This window comes from Macaca mulatta, chromosome 17 (assembly GCF_049350105.2).
Source record: "Macaca mulatta isolate MMU2019108-1 chromosome 17, T2T-MMU8v2.0, whole genome shotgun sequence".
Lineage (NCBI taxonomy): Eukaryota > Metazoa > Chordata > Mammalia > Primates > Cercopithecidae > Macaca > Macaca mulatta.
In genome coordinates, this window is record NC_133422.1 from 25,261,942 (window position 1) to 25,274,365 (window position 12,424).

The 12,424-nt window shown below is 36.6% G+C and overlaps 1 protein-coding gene across 18 annotated transcripts in view; it reads right to left on the bottom strand.

The window, feature by feature from the left end:
• ZC3H13 (zinc finger CCCH-type containing 13) overlaps window positions 1-12,424 on the bottom strand; it is a 97,584-nt gene that overhangs the window by 36,503 nt on the left and 48,657 nt on the right. For all 18 annotated transcript variants that reach the window (XM_077974321.1, XM_015121030.3, XM_015121034.3 and 15 more), the window contains one exon: window positions 10,440-10,637. In XM_077974321.1, coding sequence (XP_077830447.1) covers window positions 10,440-10,637 — 198 coding nt within the window. The remainder of the gene's footprint in view (window positions 1-10,439; window positions 10,638-12,424) is intronic.

Consider the following 12,424-nt stretch of genomic DNA (forward strand, 5'->3'; position numbering starts at 1 on the left):
AGTGTTTCATTATTGGAACACTAAGCTTGTGGGAGTTATTTATATCCTACTGCTCAAGGTCATGGCCAAGGTCTGATTTTTCACAAAAAAATTTGCAACTTCTGGCATAAATGGGTTACCTGGGTCATCGAATGCCCAGCTATCTGGCTAAACGTTATTTCTGGGCACATCTGTGAGGGCTTCCTAAAAGAGTATGGCATTTGAATCAGTAAACTGAGTAAAGCAGATGGCCCTGATCAATGTGTGTATCATCCCATCTACTGAGGGCCTGAACAGAACAAAGAGGTGAAGGAAGGTTACATTCTCTGTTTGCCTGACTGCTTGAGCTGAATGTTGATCTGCCCTTGCTTATTAGGTCTTATACGCTGACTGGAGTCAGCTTTTTACCTCTCACGCTTCTGAATTACACCACCAGCTTTCCTGGGTCTCCAGCTTGTAGTCAGATCATAGGGCTTTACAGCCTCCATAATTGCATGAGCCAACTCCTTAAGTAAATCTCATTCTAGACATATCTTCTATTGGTTCAGTTTCTCTGGAAAACCTTGACTAACACCTTGAGGGAGGACTGGAAACCAGTCTCTCTAGTAACAGAGTCTATGGCCTAGGGAGCAAACCAACAATGACAAAGCAAGACAATTTCTGCTAATTAACGTAACAAAGTTTATAAAAAAGGACAACAAAACAGAACTGTTAGGTCCAAACAACCACAAAAAGTATGTGCTTTTTATTCTTGGAGCTTAAAAACAATCTACATGTGTGTGGCAGGAATACCAGCTATTTGTCTTTTTCTAACCCTTGATCACAAAACACAAAAAGTACGTCAGGGTGACTACTTTAGGTTGCTTGGTAAGGAAAGGACCTTTACTGGAGGATATATTTGAGCCAAGTGCTGAAGATCTGAGGGAAGAGCTTTAGGATCAATAAGCACAAAGGAGGCAGGAGGGATCTTGATGTATAAGAATAGAAAGAAGCCAAGTGGAACCACAATTTATGAGAGAATAGAGTCTCATGAGAGAATCAGAAAGCAGGCAGAGCCAGATATGGGCCACAGGTCATGGTAAAAGTCTGGATTTTATTCTAAGCATGAGAGAAAGCGCTGGAGAGTGTTAGGCAGGTAAGTGCCATTTAAAATATAACAAGATCTTACTTGTCTAAATAAATCTGTAAGATGAAAAAAGAAAATGCTTCTGTGTGATTTATTTTACACCTAGTAGCCTGCTATTCTTTTGCAGCAGGGTAAACACTCCCTGGAAAGTGAATCATTTCTAACTGAACAATCTTACAGAACTAGAAAGACCCTTGTCTGTGGGAATCTTTTAAAAGATCACTCCACAATGATACTTGTAACACAGATTAGATTAAAAAAAAAAAAAACCTCATACAAGTTCTAGATAACACAAGAAAATCTTCACTAAAGTACTAATAATTTTGTTTAGATTTCATTTTTGCATGCACAAATGCAGTATGGTTGGCTCCTGAACAACATAGGGTCACACTAACGTGAGTTTTCTTCTGCCTCTGCCAGCCTTGAGACAGCAAGAACAACGCCTCCTTTTTGCACTTCTCCGAGCCTCCTCAAAGGGATGATCTTTATAATGATCCACTTTCATGTAATGAATAGTAAATATATTTTCTCTTCCTTATAATTTTCTTAACATTTCTTTTCTCTAGCTTACTTTGTAATAAGAATACAGTATATAATACAAATAACGTACAAAATATGTGTTAATCAAATGTTTATGTTATCAGTAAAGTTTCCAGTTAACAGTGGGCTACTAGTAGTTAAGACTGGGGGGAGTCAAAAGTTATACAAGGATTTTTAACTGTACAGGGGGTTGATCTCCTGACCCCTTCATTGTTCAAGGGTCAACTGTAATTTCAAGTTTCAATTAAAGAATAAAATATGTTAAAGATAACCCTTAAATTAACCCATCCTTTAATGCTATTCAAATCCAGAATAATTTAACAACTAATACTTTTATGAAACACGGTTCAAGATAAGAGCCTTACACAGACTTAGTCAACAACATGGCTTGAACTAAAAACTGTACCTACCAATGTGATCAAGGGTTAGAAAAGGACAAATAGCTGGTATTCCTGCCACACACATGTGGATGGTTTTTAAGCTCCCAGAATAACAGCATCAATATTTAAAATACAATAAAACCCAAATACAACACACACTGGCATAAGACAACTGGCTCCTTCTGCTTGGTGGAACCAGTTAAAGTTACTACTTTCTGCTGAGGATAGGGTAGGGTGGCAAGAATATGAAGCAGAGGACCAAACCAGGCCAAGAAACAGCAGGCAATCCAGTTTTGGAAGAGGAAGGTGCAGAAGTCCCCGATCTGCATTTCCCAGACATAATACCTTCCCAGATCAGGCCACTGGGTGCCAAAGAAGGGAGATTTCTGAAATCACTGCCAATGGCCTGGAAGTCCCATCTAGTCACAGAAGCCAAAATTCTTCCCATGGTCATTTAACTACCAGTGGAAAAAAAAAAAAAATGCAACAACCTGGCACCAAACCACAGCCAGATTAGGATGGATTTTGACAGTGCAGGTGGGGGCTATTTTATTAATGTCATTATAACACAGCCCTACATTCTTTACAGAATTGACTCCATACCAGCTGCTACTAAAAACCTCTCTGAAAATACTTGAGAACAGCCTTCCTCAAGTCTCCGATTTCGCAAAGCATGTTGGACAAAAGCTAAAAGTACAATTATTTAGGGTCATAATCTCTTTCTAGATATGAGTTTCTCTCCCGAATTCAACAAATTTTCCCAACATCATACCTACTGAAGAGAGTCCAAGCCTTGGTTAATTTCACTACATGTGAAAGGCTTCTTTTTTATCCATTGTGAATGAATTGTTTTGATGTTTATAAAATGATTTCATTCTTAACATAAGCCTTTCATAAGCTTAGTGTGCAATATAATCATGTTTGGCTATATTACAAACCCCACATATTTGGAAACACTATTTCACACACATACACCCACACCCCACCACATTAGTCTACTTGTACTAGCAAAGCTTTTGGAAATATTTTTGCTCACTGCTGCAATACCAGCTTTAGAACAGGTACTCAAGTAACTGTTGGATGAATAAATGAAGTAGCACTTTTACTTCAGCACACCTCCTCCTAGTAAGCTTTCTGAGGCCTCACCAGAAGCAGATGCTGGAGCCATGTATGTACAGCCTGCAGAACCATGAGCCAATTCAACTTCTTTTCTTTGTAAGTTACCTTGTCCCAGGTATTTCTTTATAGCAAGACAAGAACAACCTGATACAACTACTATCAAGTAATAAGCAGATTTCTACATTCAGGTAATTGTGTTGGAATGATTGTTTTTTAATTAGCTATGCTCTGAGGACTATTTTCTCATTTGGCCACAAAGTCCTACAACCTAGCATTATGATTAAAATATATCACCTGTCAGTACAATCATACTGAAACCAAAATATCTGGCAGAATGAGCTACATGCAATTGTCAGATGATTTTTCTGATTATTATCCAAGAAGATTTTGTGTTTAAACCCTTGTTCCTAAAATACTACTAATGTATTACTTTCCTGATTTGGCATGGGAAAGTATACAGAATATATACTAATATAAGTGAGTACACTTATAAAAGCAAGTATTACAGATCTACCAAAAGATCATCATAAATATTCAGTTTAGGATTATCTAGACATAATAGGTTAGGAATATTAACACAGAGTATTCCCTTCAAAAATTATCTTTCTGACTAAATACCTAAAATAAACTTAATTTCCCTTTGATTTACATCTCTTCTAAACAATTTACAGGAAAAAAGAATTAGTTTAGTTTGTTGGGTTCCCACCACAGTAGGCCCCGCTTACCTTTTCTTTTGTTTTCCCTGGTCAATCATAGTCCATATATACTAATGGAAACTTCCAGAAATAAACAATTCATATGTTTTAAACTGCACACACTTCTAAGTGGCACAGTGAAATCTCCTGTTGTTCCACTCTATCCCAACCTGGACATGAATCATCCCTTTGTCCGGTAACCACACGCTGTATGCACTTGCTCACTGATCACTTTGTAGCCATCTCAGTTATCAGATTGACTTGCAGTTTGGCAACAACAGTAATTATGCAGTTCGAGTAACCCTTATTTTACTTCATAATGGCCCCAAGTGCAAAGAGGAGTGATGCTGACAATTTGAATATGCCAAAAACAAAACAAAAAAAAAAGCCATAAAGTACTTCCTTTGAGTTCTTAGGAAGAAAAACTGTATGCTGAGGTTGCAAAAATCTACAATAAGGAATATTCTATACATGAAATTATGAATAAAGAAAAAGAAATTCATGCATCGTATATACAAGGTTCAGCACTATCTGCCATTTCTGGCATCTACTGAGGGTCTTGGAATGTATTCCCTGAGAATAAGGGGGGCAGAAATAGTATTTTACTATTCTCTGTAAAGAGTAGGTCATGGAAAGTTTATTTAAAAAAAAATATTATGGGAAATTGCTATATTTTCTGAAAGCAGAATAATAAATCCATAAGACTTTTTCTCTGCATAAATGACTAGTACTCAGGTTTTCATCAACATTGCATAAATAAATCAAAGCTGAGTAAAGTTGGAAGACACTGATAACATTCATTTAAGAGCTGAAGTCTCCAAATTATTCAATTAAAAATTAACCACATGACAGAATTTTGTATTAAACTTACAAATACTCTGGGAAGAGTACATTTTTAACAAACTTGACATGCCAATGACAGTTTGGGAGGAAAGTACTCAAATCCTTGACATCAGGTTAGTGTCCTAGGCTTCAAGAATGATTCATGATTCTAACATTTTTTTGGAGAGGGGAAAAATCATAAACTTTTCTAGAAGGGTATGGGCACTCTCCCTCACCAAAACACATACACAGGCAAAGTTGTATACATAACTCAAGAAGCTTGTAGACCCCTAAAATCCACCAATGGACTTTGGGTTAGAAGCACCTGATATAGAAGGTTGGACAACTGAGACACAATTATCTATTATGAGTCATGGATAATTCAGTAAGCATTAACTGTTACAACTTATTTTTGAATTTGGACAACTGAGTCACAGAGAACAGCTAGAAGGATTTAAAGTCAGAGGATCATGTAGCATTGTTGCATCTCCTATGCCATGTGTATGCACACCTATGCCACGTAAATGGGTAACTCAATAGAAAGCCATCCTTTAAGAAATGTAAGCAACCGCATATATCCAGTAAGCCTAGTGGGTCATACTTGAAGGAGGGCAAAAAAAAAAACCAAAGCCAATACCCACATATTTGGAAACACTATTTTACAAACACACACAGACACACACACACACACACACATACCCCATCACTATATTACTTCTACTTGTACTGTCGGATGAATGAATTCGCAATTTTACTTAAGCACAACACCTCCTAGTAAACAAAACACCACTAATACGCCCATTATAACATTCAAAGTGTTTTTAAGGGGCATTTTTTTCCAAAAGGAATTTAGACACTAAAATTTAATTACATTCCTTATTAATCTGAAGACAGTGACAAAGATACTGTTTAGTTTTAAAATTAATACAGGTACACCTCAGAAACGTAGGTTTGGTTCCCACAATAAAGCAAATATCACAGTAAAGTGAGCCACACAAATGTTTTGGTTTCCTAGAGTACACACAAGTTATGTTTACACTATACTATAGTCTTTTAAGTGTACAATAGATTTATATCTAAAAAAGTACAGGCCGGGAGCGGCGGCTCACACCTGTCAGCACTTTGGGAGTCCGAGATGGGTGGATCACGAGGTCAGGAAATCAAGATCATCCCGGCTAACACGGTAAAACTCCATCTCTACTAAAAACACAAAAAAAAATTAGCTGGGCGTGGTGGCAGGCGCCTGTAGTCCCAGCTATTCAGGAGGCTGAGGCAGGAGAATGGCATGAATCTGGGAGACAGAGCTTGCAGTGAGCTAAGATCACGCCACTGCACTCCAGCCTGGGTGAGAGAAAGAAACTCCATCTCAAAAAAAAAAAAAGTACATAACTTAATTTTTAAAATACTTTATTTTAAAAAATGCTAACAATCATCTAAGACTTCAGAGAGCTGTTACCATTTTGTGGGTAAGGGTACTATATTGATGCTGATGGCTGTTGACTGATGAGGGTGGAGGCTGCAAAAGGCTGAGAAGGCTGTGGCAATTTCTTAAAATAAGATGATGATGAAGTTTGTCACACCAATTGACTCCTCCTTTCAGAAAAGATTTATCTGTAGCATGTGATGCTGTTTGCTAGCATTTTACCCACAGTAGAATTTTCAAAACTGGAGTCAGCTGGGCATGGTGACTCAAGCCTATAACTACAACGTTTTGGGAGGCTGAGGCAGGAGGATTACTTGAGCCCAGGAGTTCGAGATCAGTCTGGACAACATAGCGAGATCTTATCTCTACAAAAAAATTTTAAAAATTAGCTGAGTGTGGCGATGCATGCCTGTAAGCCCAGCTACTTGGGAGGTTGAGGTGGGAGGATCACTTGACCACTTGATGGGAGGCAGAGGCTATAGTGAGCTGAGATGGCACCAGTGAACTTAAGCCTGGGTAATAGCCAGACACAGCGAGCTGAGATTGCGCCGGTGCACTTAAGCCTGGGTAACAGCGAGAACAAAAAAAACAGCACATACATACACAAAAAACAAACCTGGTGCTCTCAAACCCTGCTGCTGCTTTGTCAACAAAGTTTATGTGATACTCTAAATTATTTGGTGTCACTGTCATTTAAAACATGTTTCTAGCATCTTCACCAGGAGTAGATTCCATCTCAAGAAACCACTTTCTTTGTTCATCCATATGAAGCAACTCCTCATCCGTTCAAGTCTGATTTGAGATTGCAGCAATTCAGTTACATCTTCAGGATCTACTTTTAATTCTAGTTTTCTTGCTATTTCCACCACATTTGCAGTTACTTCTTTCAATAAAGTCTTGAATCTCTCAAAGTCATCCATGAAAGTTGTAATTGACTTCTTCTAACTCCTGTAAATATTAATATTTTGACCTCCTCCCGTGAATGACAAATGTTCTTAATGGCATCTTGAATAGTAAATCCTTTCCATAAAGTTTTCAATTTACTTTGCCCAGCTCCATCAGGGGAATCACTATCCATAGCAGCTGTGGCCTTTTTTAAAATAAGACTCAAAAGTAAAAATTAGTCTTTGATCCAGGGGCTGTAGGGTGCCTTTTGTCTTAGCAGGCATGAAACTATTACTCTCTTCTTACATCTTCGTCAGAGCTCCTGTGTAAACAGGCACATCATAAACAAGCAGTAGTATTCTGAAAGGAATCTTTTTTTCTGAGCAATAGGTCTCAATAGTGGGCTCAAAATATTTAGTTAAACCATGCTGTACACGGATGTGCTGTCATCCACGCTTGTTGTTCCACTTAAGAGCACAGGCAGAGTAGATTCAGCATAATTCTTTAAAATCCTAGGATTTTCAGGATGGTAAATGAGCACTGGCTTCACCTTAAAACCCCCAGCTGCACTAGCCCCGAATGAGAGAGTCAGCCTGTCCTTCGGAGCTTTGAAGCCAGGCATTGACTTCTCCTCTCTAGCTGTGAACATCTTAGATGGCATCTTCTTCCAATAAGGCTGTATCAACTACAATGAAAATTTGTTTAGTGTAGTCAACATCAATTATCTTATCTAGATCTTCTGGATTACTTGCCACTGCTTCTTCATCAGTATGTGCTGCTTCATCTTGCACTTTTGAGCTATGGAGATGGCTTCATTTGTTAAATGTCATGAAGTAAACTCTGCTAACTTCAAACTTTTTTTCCTGCAGCTTCCTTACCTCTTTCAGCCTCGAAAGAATTAAACAGAGTTAGGACCTTGCTCTGGATTAGACTCTGGCTTAAAGGAATGTTGTGGCAGATTTCAATTGTGGCTGCTTTGATCTTTTATCCAGCCCACTCAAACTTCCTGCACATCAGCAATACGGCTGTTTTGCTTTCTTCTCATTCATATGTTCATTGGAGTAGCACTTTAAATTTCCTTCAAGAACTTTACCTTTGCATTCACAACTTAGCTGACTGTCACAAGAGGTCTAGCTTGCCACCTAAGTTTTCAATATGCCTTCCTCACTAAGCTTAATCACTTCTAGCTCTTGATTTAAAGTAAGAGACTCTTCCTTTTTACTTGAACACTTAGAGGCCACTACATGTAGGGTTATTAGTTGCCTAATTTCAATAACATCTCAGGGAACTGAGAGGGAATCGTTGTGTGTCAGGGAATAGAGAGGCCCAAGGAGATGGTGAGAGACAGGGGACTAGCCAGTCAGTAGGGCAGTCAGAACACACACATTTGCAGATAAAGTTCACTGTTTTATACGGGTGTAGTTCACGATGCCTCAAAACAATTACAATGGTAATGTTGACAATTACTGATCACAGTCCACCATAACAGATATAATAATGATGAAAAGGCTTGAAATATTTCAAGAATTACAGAGATACAAAGTGAACACATTATTAGAAAAGTGGCACTGATAGGCTTGTTTAATTCAGGGATGCCATAAACCTTCCATCTGTAAAAATACACAACATCTGCGAGGTTCAATAAAATTGGTGCACCTGTAATTTCTTTAGACAGAGTAATAGAGACAAATGAAAATAACGGCCCCACCTAAGAACCTTGGTAATTAAATTAACTCTTCCTAAACCAAAATGTCTTTTTCCAACCTTGTCACATACAGCTGCAGAACTCCAGTGCGTGCAGATCAGCTATTTATATAATCTTCCAGTATCCCTAGCTCTGTTGTTTCATGTCTTTAGATGAAAACAAAACAAAACAAAACACCAAGTTCAGATTTGTCTACATACTAAGTAACAGGTGAGTCCTATGCATACCATTTAGGGATAACCCAGGGAGAAAAACTGGAAAATAAAGGATCAGCCTGTGTAATATTCAAGTCCTCATAATACAAATGTTTTTACCATTTAAATGATAAACTACCTAGGAATAGGTGTTAAGAACCATTGCTCAGAGACTTCTTAGTCAAAATACCAAAATAAAAGTACAAAGAACCATTAGGGAAAACCAAAGGCTTTACTGATAGAATGTCAATCACCAAAAACATTTACATGTAACACACCTGCTGGACTGAGTAAAATATAGAGTATAGTTTAAAAAAACATACTTAAGAACTGTGAAGGCTCTAGTTAACCGTTCTCTTGCATGCCAAGAAAAACAATTAACAGAGTGGAAGAAAAAAGCAACATATGGAATAGGAAAAAATATTTTAAAATCTTATCTCTAATAAGGGTTTAATATCCAGAATATATAACAAACTCCTAGAACTTAACAGAAAAAAAACCAAATAACTCAATTAAAAAATGGGCAAAGAATTGGAAAGACATTTCTCCAAAGATAATATACAAATGGCCGACAAGCACATGAAAGGATGTTCAATATGACTAATCAGAGAAATACCAATCAAAACCTCAATGGGATAACACCTCACCTCAATGAGATAAACACACCTATTTGAATAGCGACTATAAAACAAACAAAAACAGAAAATAAGTGTTGGTGAAGGTATGGAGAAACTGGAACACTTGTGTACTGTTGGGAATGTACAACAGTGCAACTGCCATGGAAAACAGTATGGAGGTTTCTCAAAAAATTAAAAATAGAATTATCATATGATTCAGCAACTCTGCTTCTGGGTATATATACAAAAGAACTGAAAGCAGAGTCTCAAAGAGATTATTTACATATTCATTCTCATAGCAGCACTATCAACAATAGCCAGGATGTCAAAGAACCCAAGCATCCATCAAACGGATGAATGGATAAATAAAATGTGGCATATACATACAATGAAATATTATTCAGCCTTAAAAAGGATGGAAATCTTGTCACATGCCACAGCAAGAAGGAACCCCGAGGACATTCTGCTAAGTGAAATAAGCCTGTCAAAAAAGACAAACACTATGATTCCACTTATATGAGGTATCTGAAGCAGTTAAATTCACAGAAACAAAATTGGATGACAGTTACCAGGAGCTGGAAAAAGGTGAAAAGGGGGAGTTATTTTTTGATACATACAGAGTTTCAGATTTGCAAAATAAAAAAGTTCTGGAGAATTGTTTCACAATGTAAAAATACTTAACACTACTAAACTATAAACTTTAAAATGATGAAGATAGTACATTTTATGTTTTTTTACCACAGTAAAAAAATTCAAATATAAATTGTAAAAGTTAACGCTTACTGAATTATCCATGACTCATAATAGATATTATGGGAATTATTAAAATAAATATACACACTATTGTAAACAAAACTAAAATATCCAATATGCGAATGCCCAAAAGCTTCTGAAAAGTAAATATTCTATATTCTACAAAAGTTAATATTGTTAAAAACATACAATCCTACTTACCTTGGCTTGTCTCTCTTTTCTCTTTGTCTTTCAAAATCTCGTCCTCTGTCCTTTCCATCTCTTGTTTTTTCTTCTATCCTGTCTTTTACTTTGTATTTTTCTTTGTATTTTTTCCCCAGAGCAATATCTTCTGGGATAGGAGGGGGTGGACTAGGAGTACGTGGTCCTTTCTTTTTACTTTGGTTGCTTTTTGAATTTCTGAAGGTAACACAAAGCTATCATTAGAGGTTCAAATATGCCAAAAGGATGTTTTTTAAAGCCTTCTTAAAAACAGCAGTGTTCCTTTATATTACTTGCCCTTTATTATTTTGTACTCTACTAACCAATATCCAGAAGAAAAAAAACAGAAATGGGTGAAGAATTTACTTAATACTTATTTTGTTAACACTGCTTATTATTATATAACTTTAAAGGGGGAGGTTTCTGAGAAAAGATAGAGGTTAAATAGGAAGACACTTTCAGAGAAGATACTAATACAATGACCGCTTAAACTATTTTTTTAAGACATAGAAAAGTAGACAAAGAAAGCAAAAATTACCTATAATTCTACTACTCAAGGAGAACTATTTTCAACATCTTGAATGTTTACATACTTTTGCCATATATCTTTCTCTGTCTACTCATTTAAAACTGGGTATTCAAATGCAAAAGAATGAAGCTAGACCTTTATATTGTACCAGATCAAAAATTAACTCAAAATAAAGACCTAAACATAAAAGCAAAAACTATAAAAATCCTAAAAGAAAATATAGAAGAAAAGCTTCATGACCTTGGACTTGGCAATGATTTCTTGGCTATGACACCAAAGGCACAGGTAACAACATAGCAAAAATAGACAAATGAGACTACATCAAATTTTAAAACTTTTCCATGTCAAAGGACACAACAAAGTGAAAAGGCAACTTATAGAATGGGAGAAAATATGTGCAAATCATATATATATATATGGTCACCACTATTTTCTCTCAACATTGGAAATGGGTAACTCTACGTGTGTGTGTGTGTGTTACACACATTCATGGAATATCCTATTACAATGTTTTGTAAAATTTTAAAATACTAAACATAGACATAGTGCAAGCATCTTTCTGTAACATAGAGTAGAGTCAGGTGGCTCATGCCTGTAATCCCATCACTTTGGGAGGCTAGGGGGGAGGGGCGGGGGGGGGTGGATCACTTGAGGTCAGGAGTTCGAGACCAGCCTGGCCAACATGGTGAAATCCTATCTCTACTAAAAATACAAAAATTAGCCAGGCATGGTGGTGGGTGCCTGTAATCCCAGCTACTCAGGAGGCTGAGGCAGGAGAATCACTTGAACCCAGAAGACAGAGGTTGCAGTAAGCCAAGACTGCACCACCACACTCTATTCTGAGTGACAGAGTGAGACTCCATCTCAAAATAAAACTTTTTTTAAAAAGCAGATTTAGATAATCATTTTCATTGACTGTATAGAATTTCCTTGAAAAAAATGCTCCAAAACTTTTTAAAACAATTTCATAGTTCTTCAGGTGGCTTCCAGGTTTTCATCATTATTTAAAAAACACAATTACATCATCTACAAATGAAATACCAACCATTGTCAGTATATATTCATCATAAATCTTTGAATCTTGTTTAAGAAAATTTTACCATCTCTGAGGTCACAAAGATGGTCTCCTAAAATTTTGTAGTTTTGCCTTTCACATTTGTCTTTTATCTATTTGTAATTGATTTTTGGGTACAGACTTTGTTCTTTAAGTGCCTCTTTTTGGCAATTTAAGTAATTTTAAGTAAGTGGTATAACTTTGATCCCATACACATTCAACACTGGCTGTCTTTGCCTCTTAACAACAGTTTTATTGAATATAGCATTTTCATGTCAAAATCCTTTTACCTCAGAGCTCTAGTTAAAATATTTTGTAACATTTAACGTTGCAGGTAAGAAGTCCAAAGAAAATAAAATTTTTTACTATTCAGGTAAACTGGTTTTTCTGTTGGCATGCTTA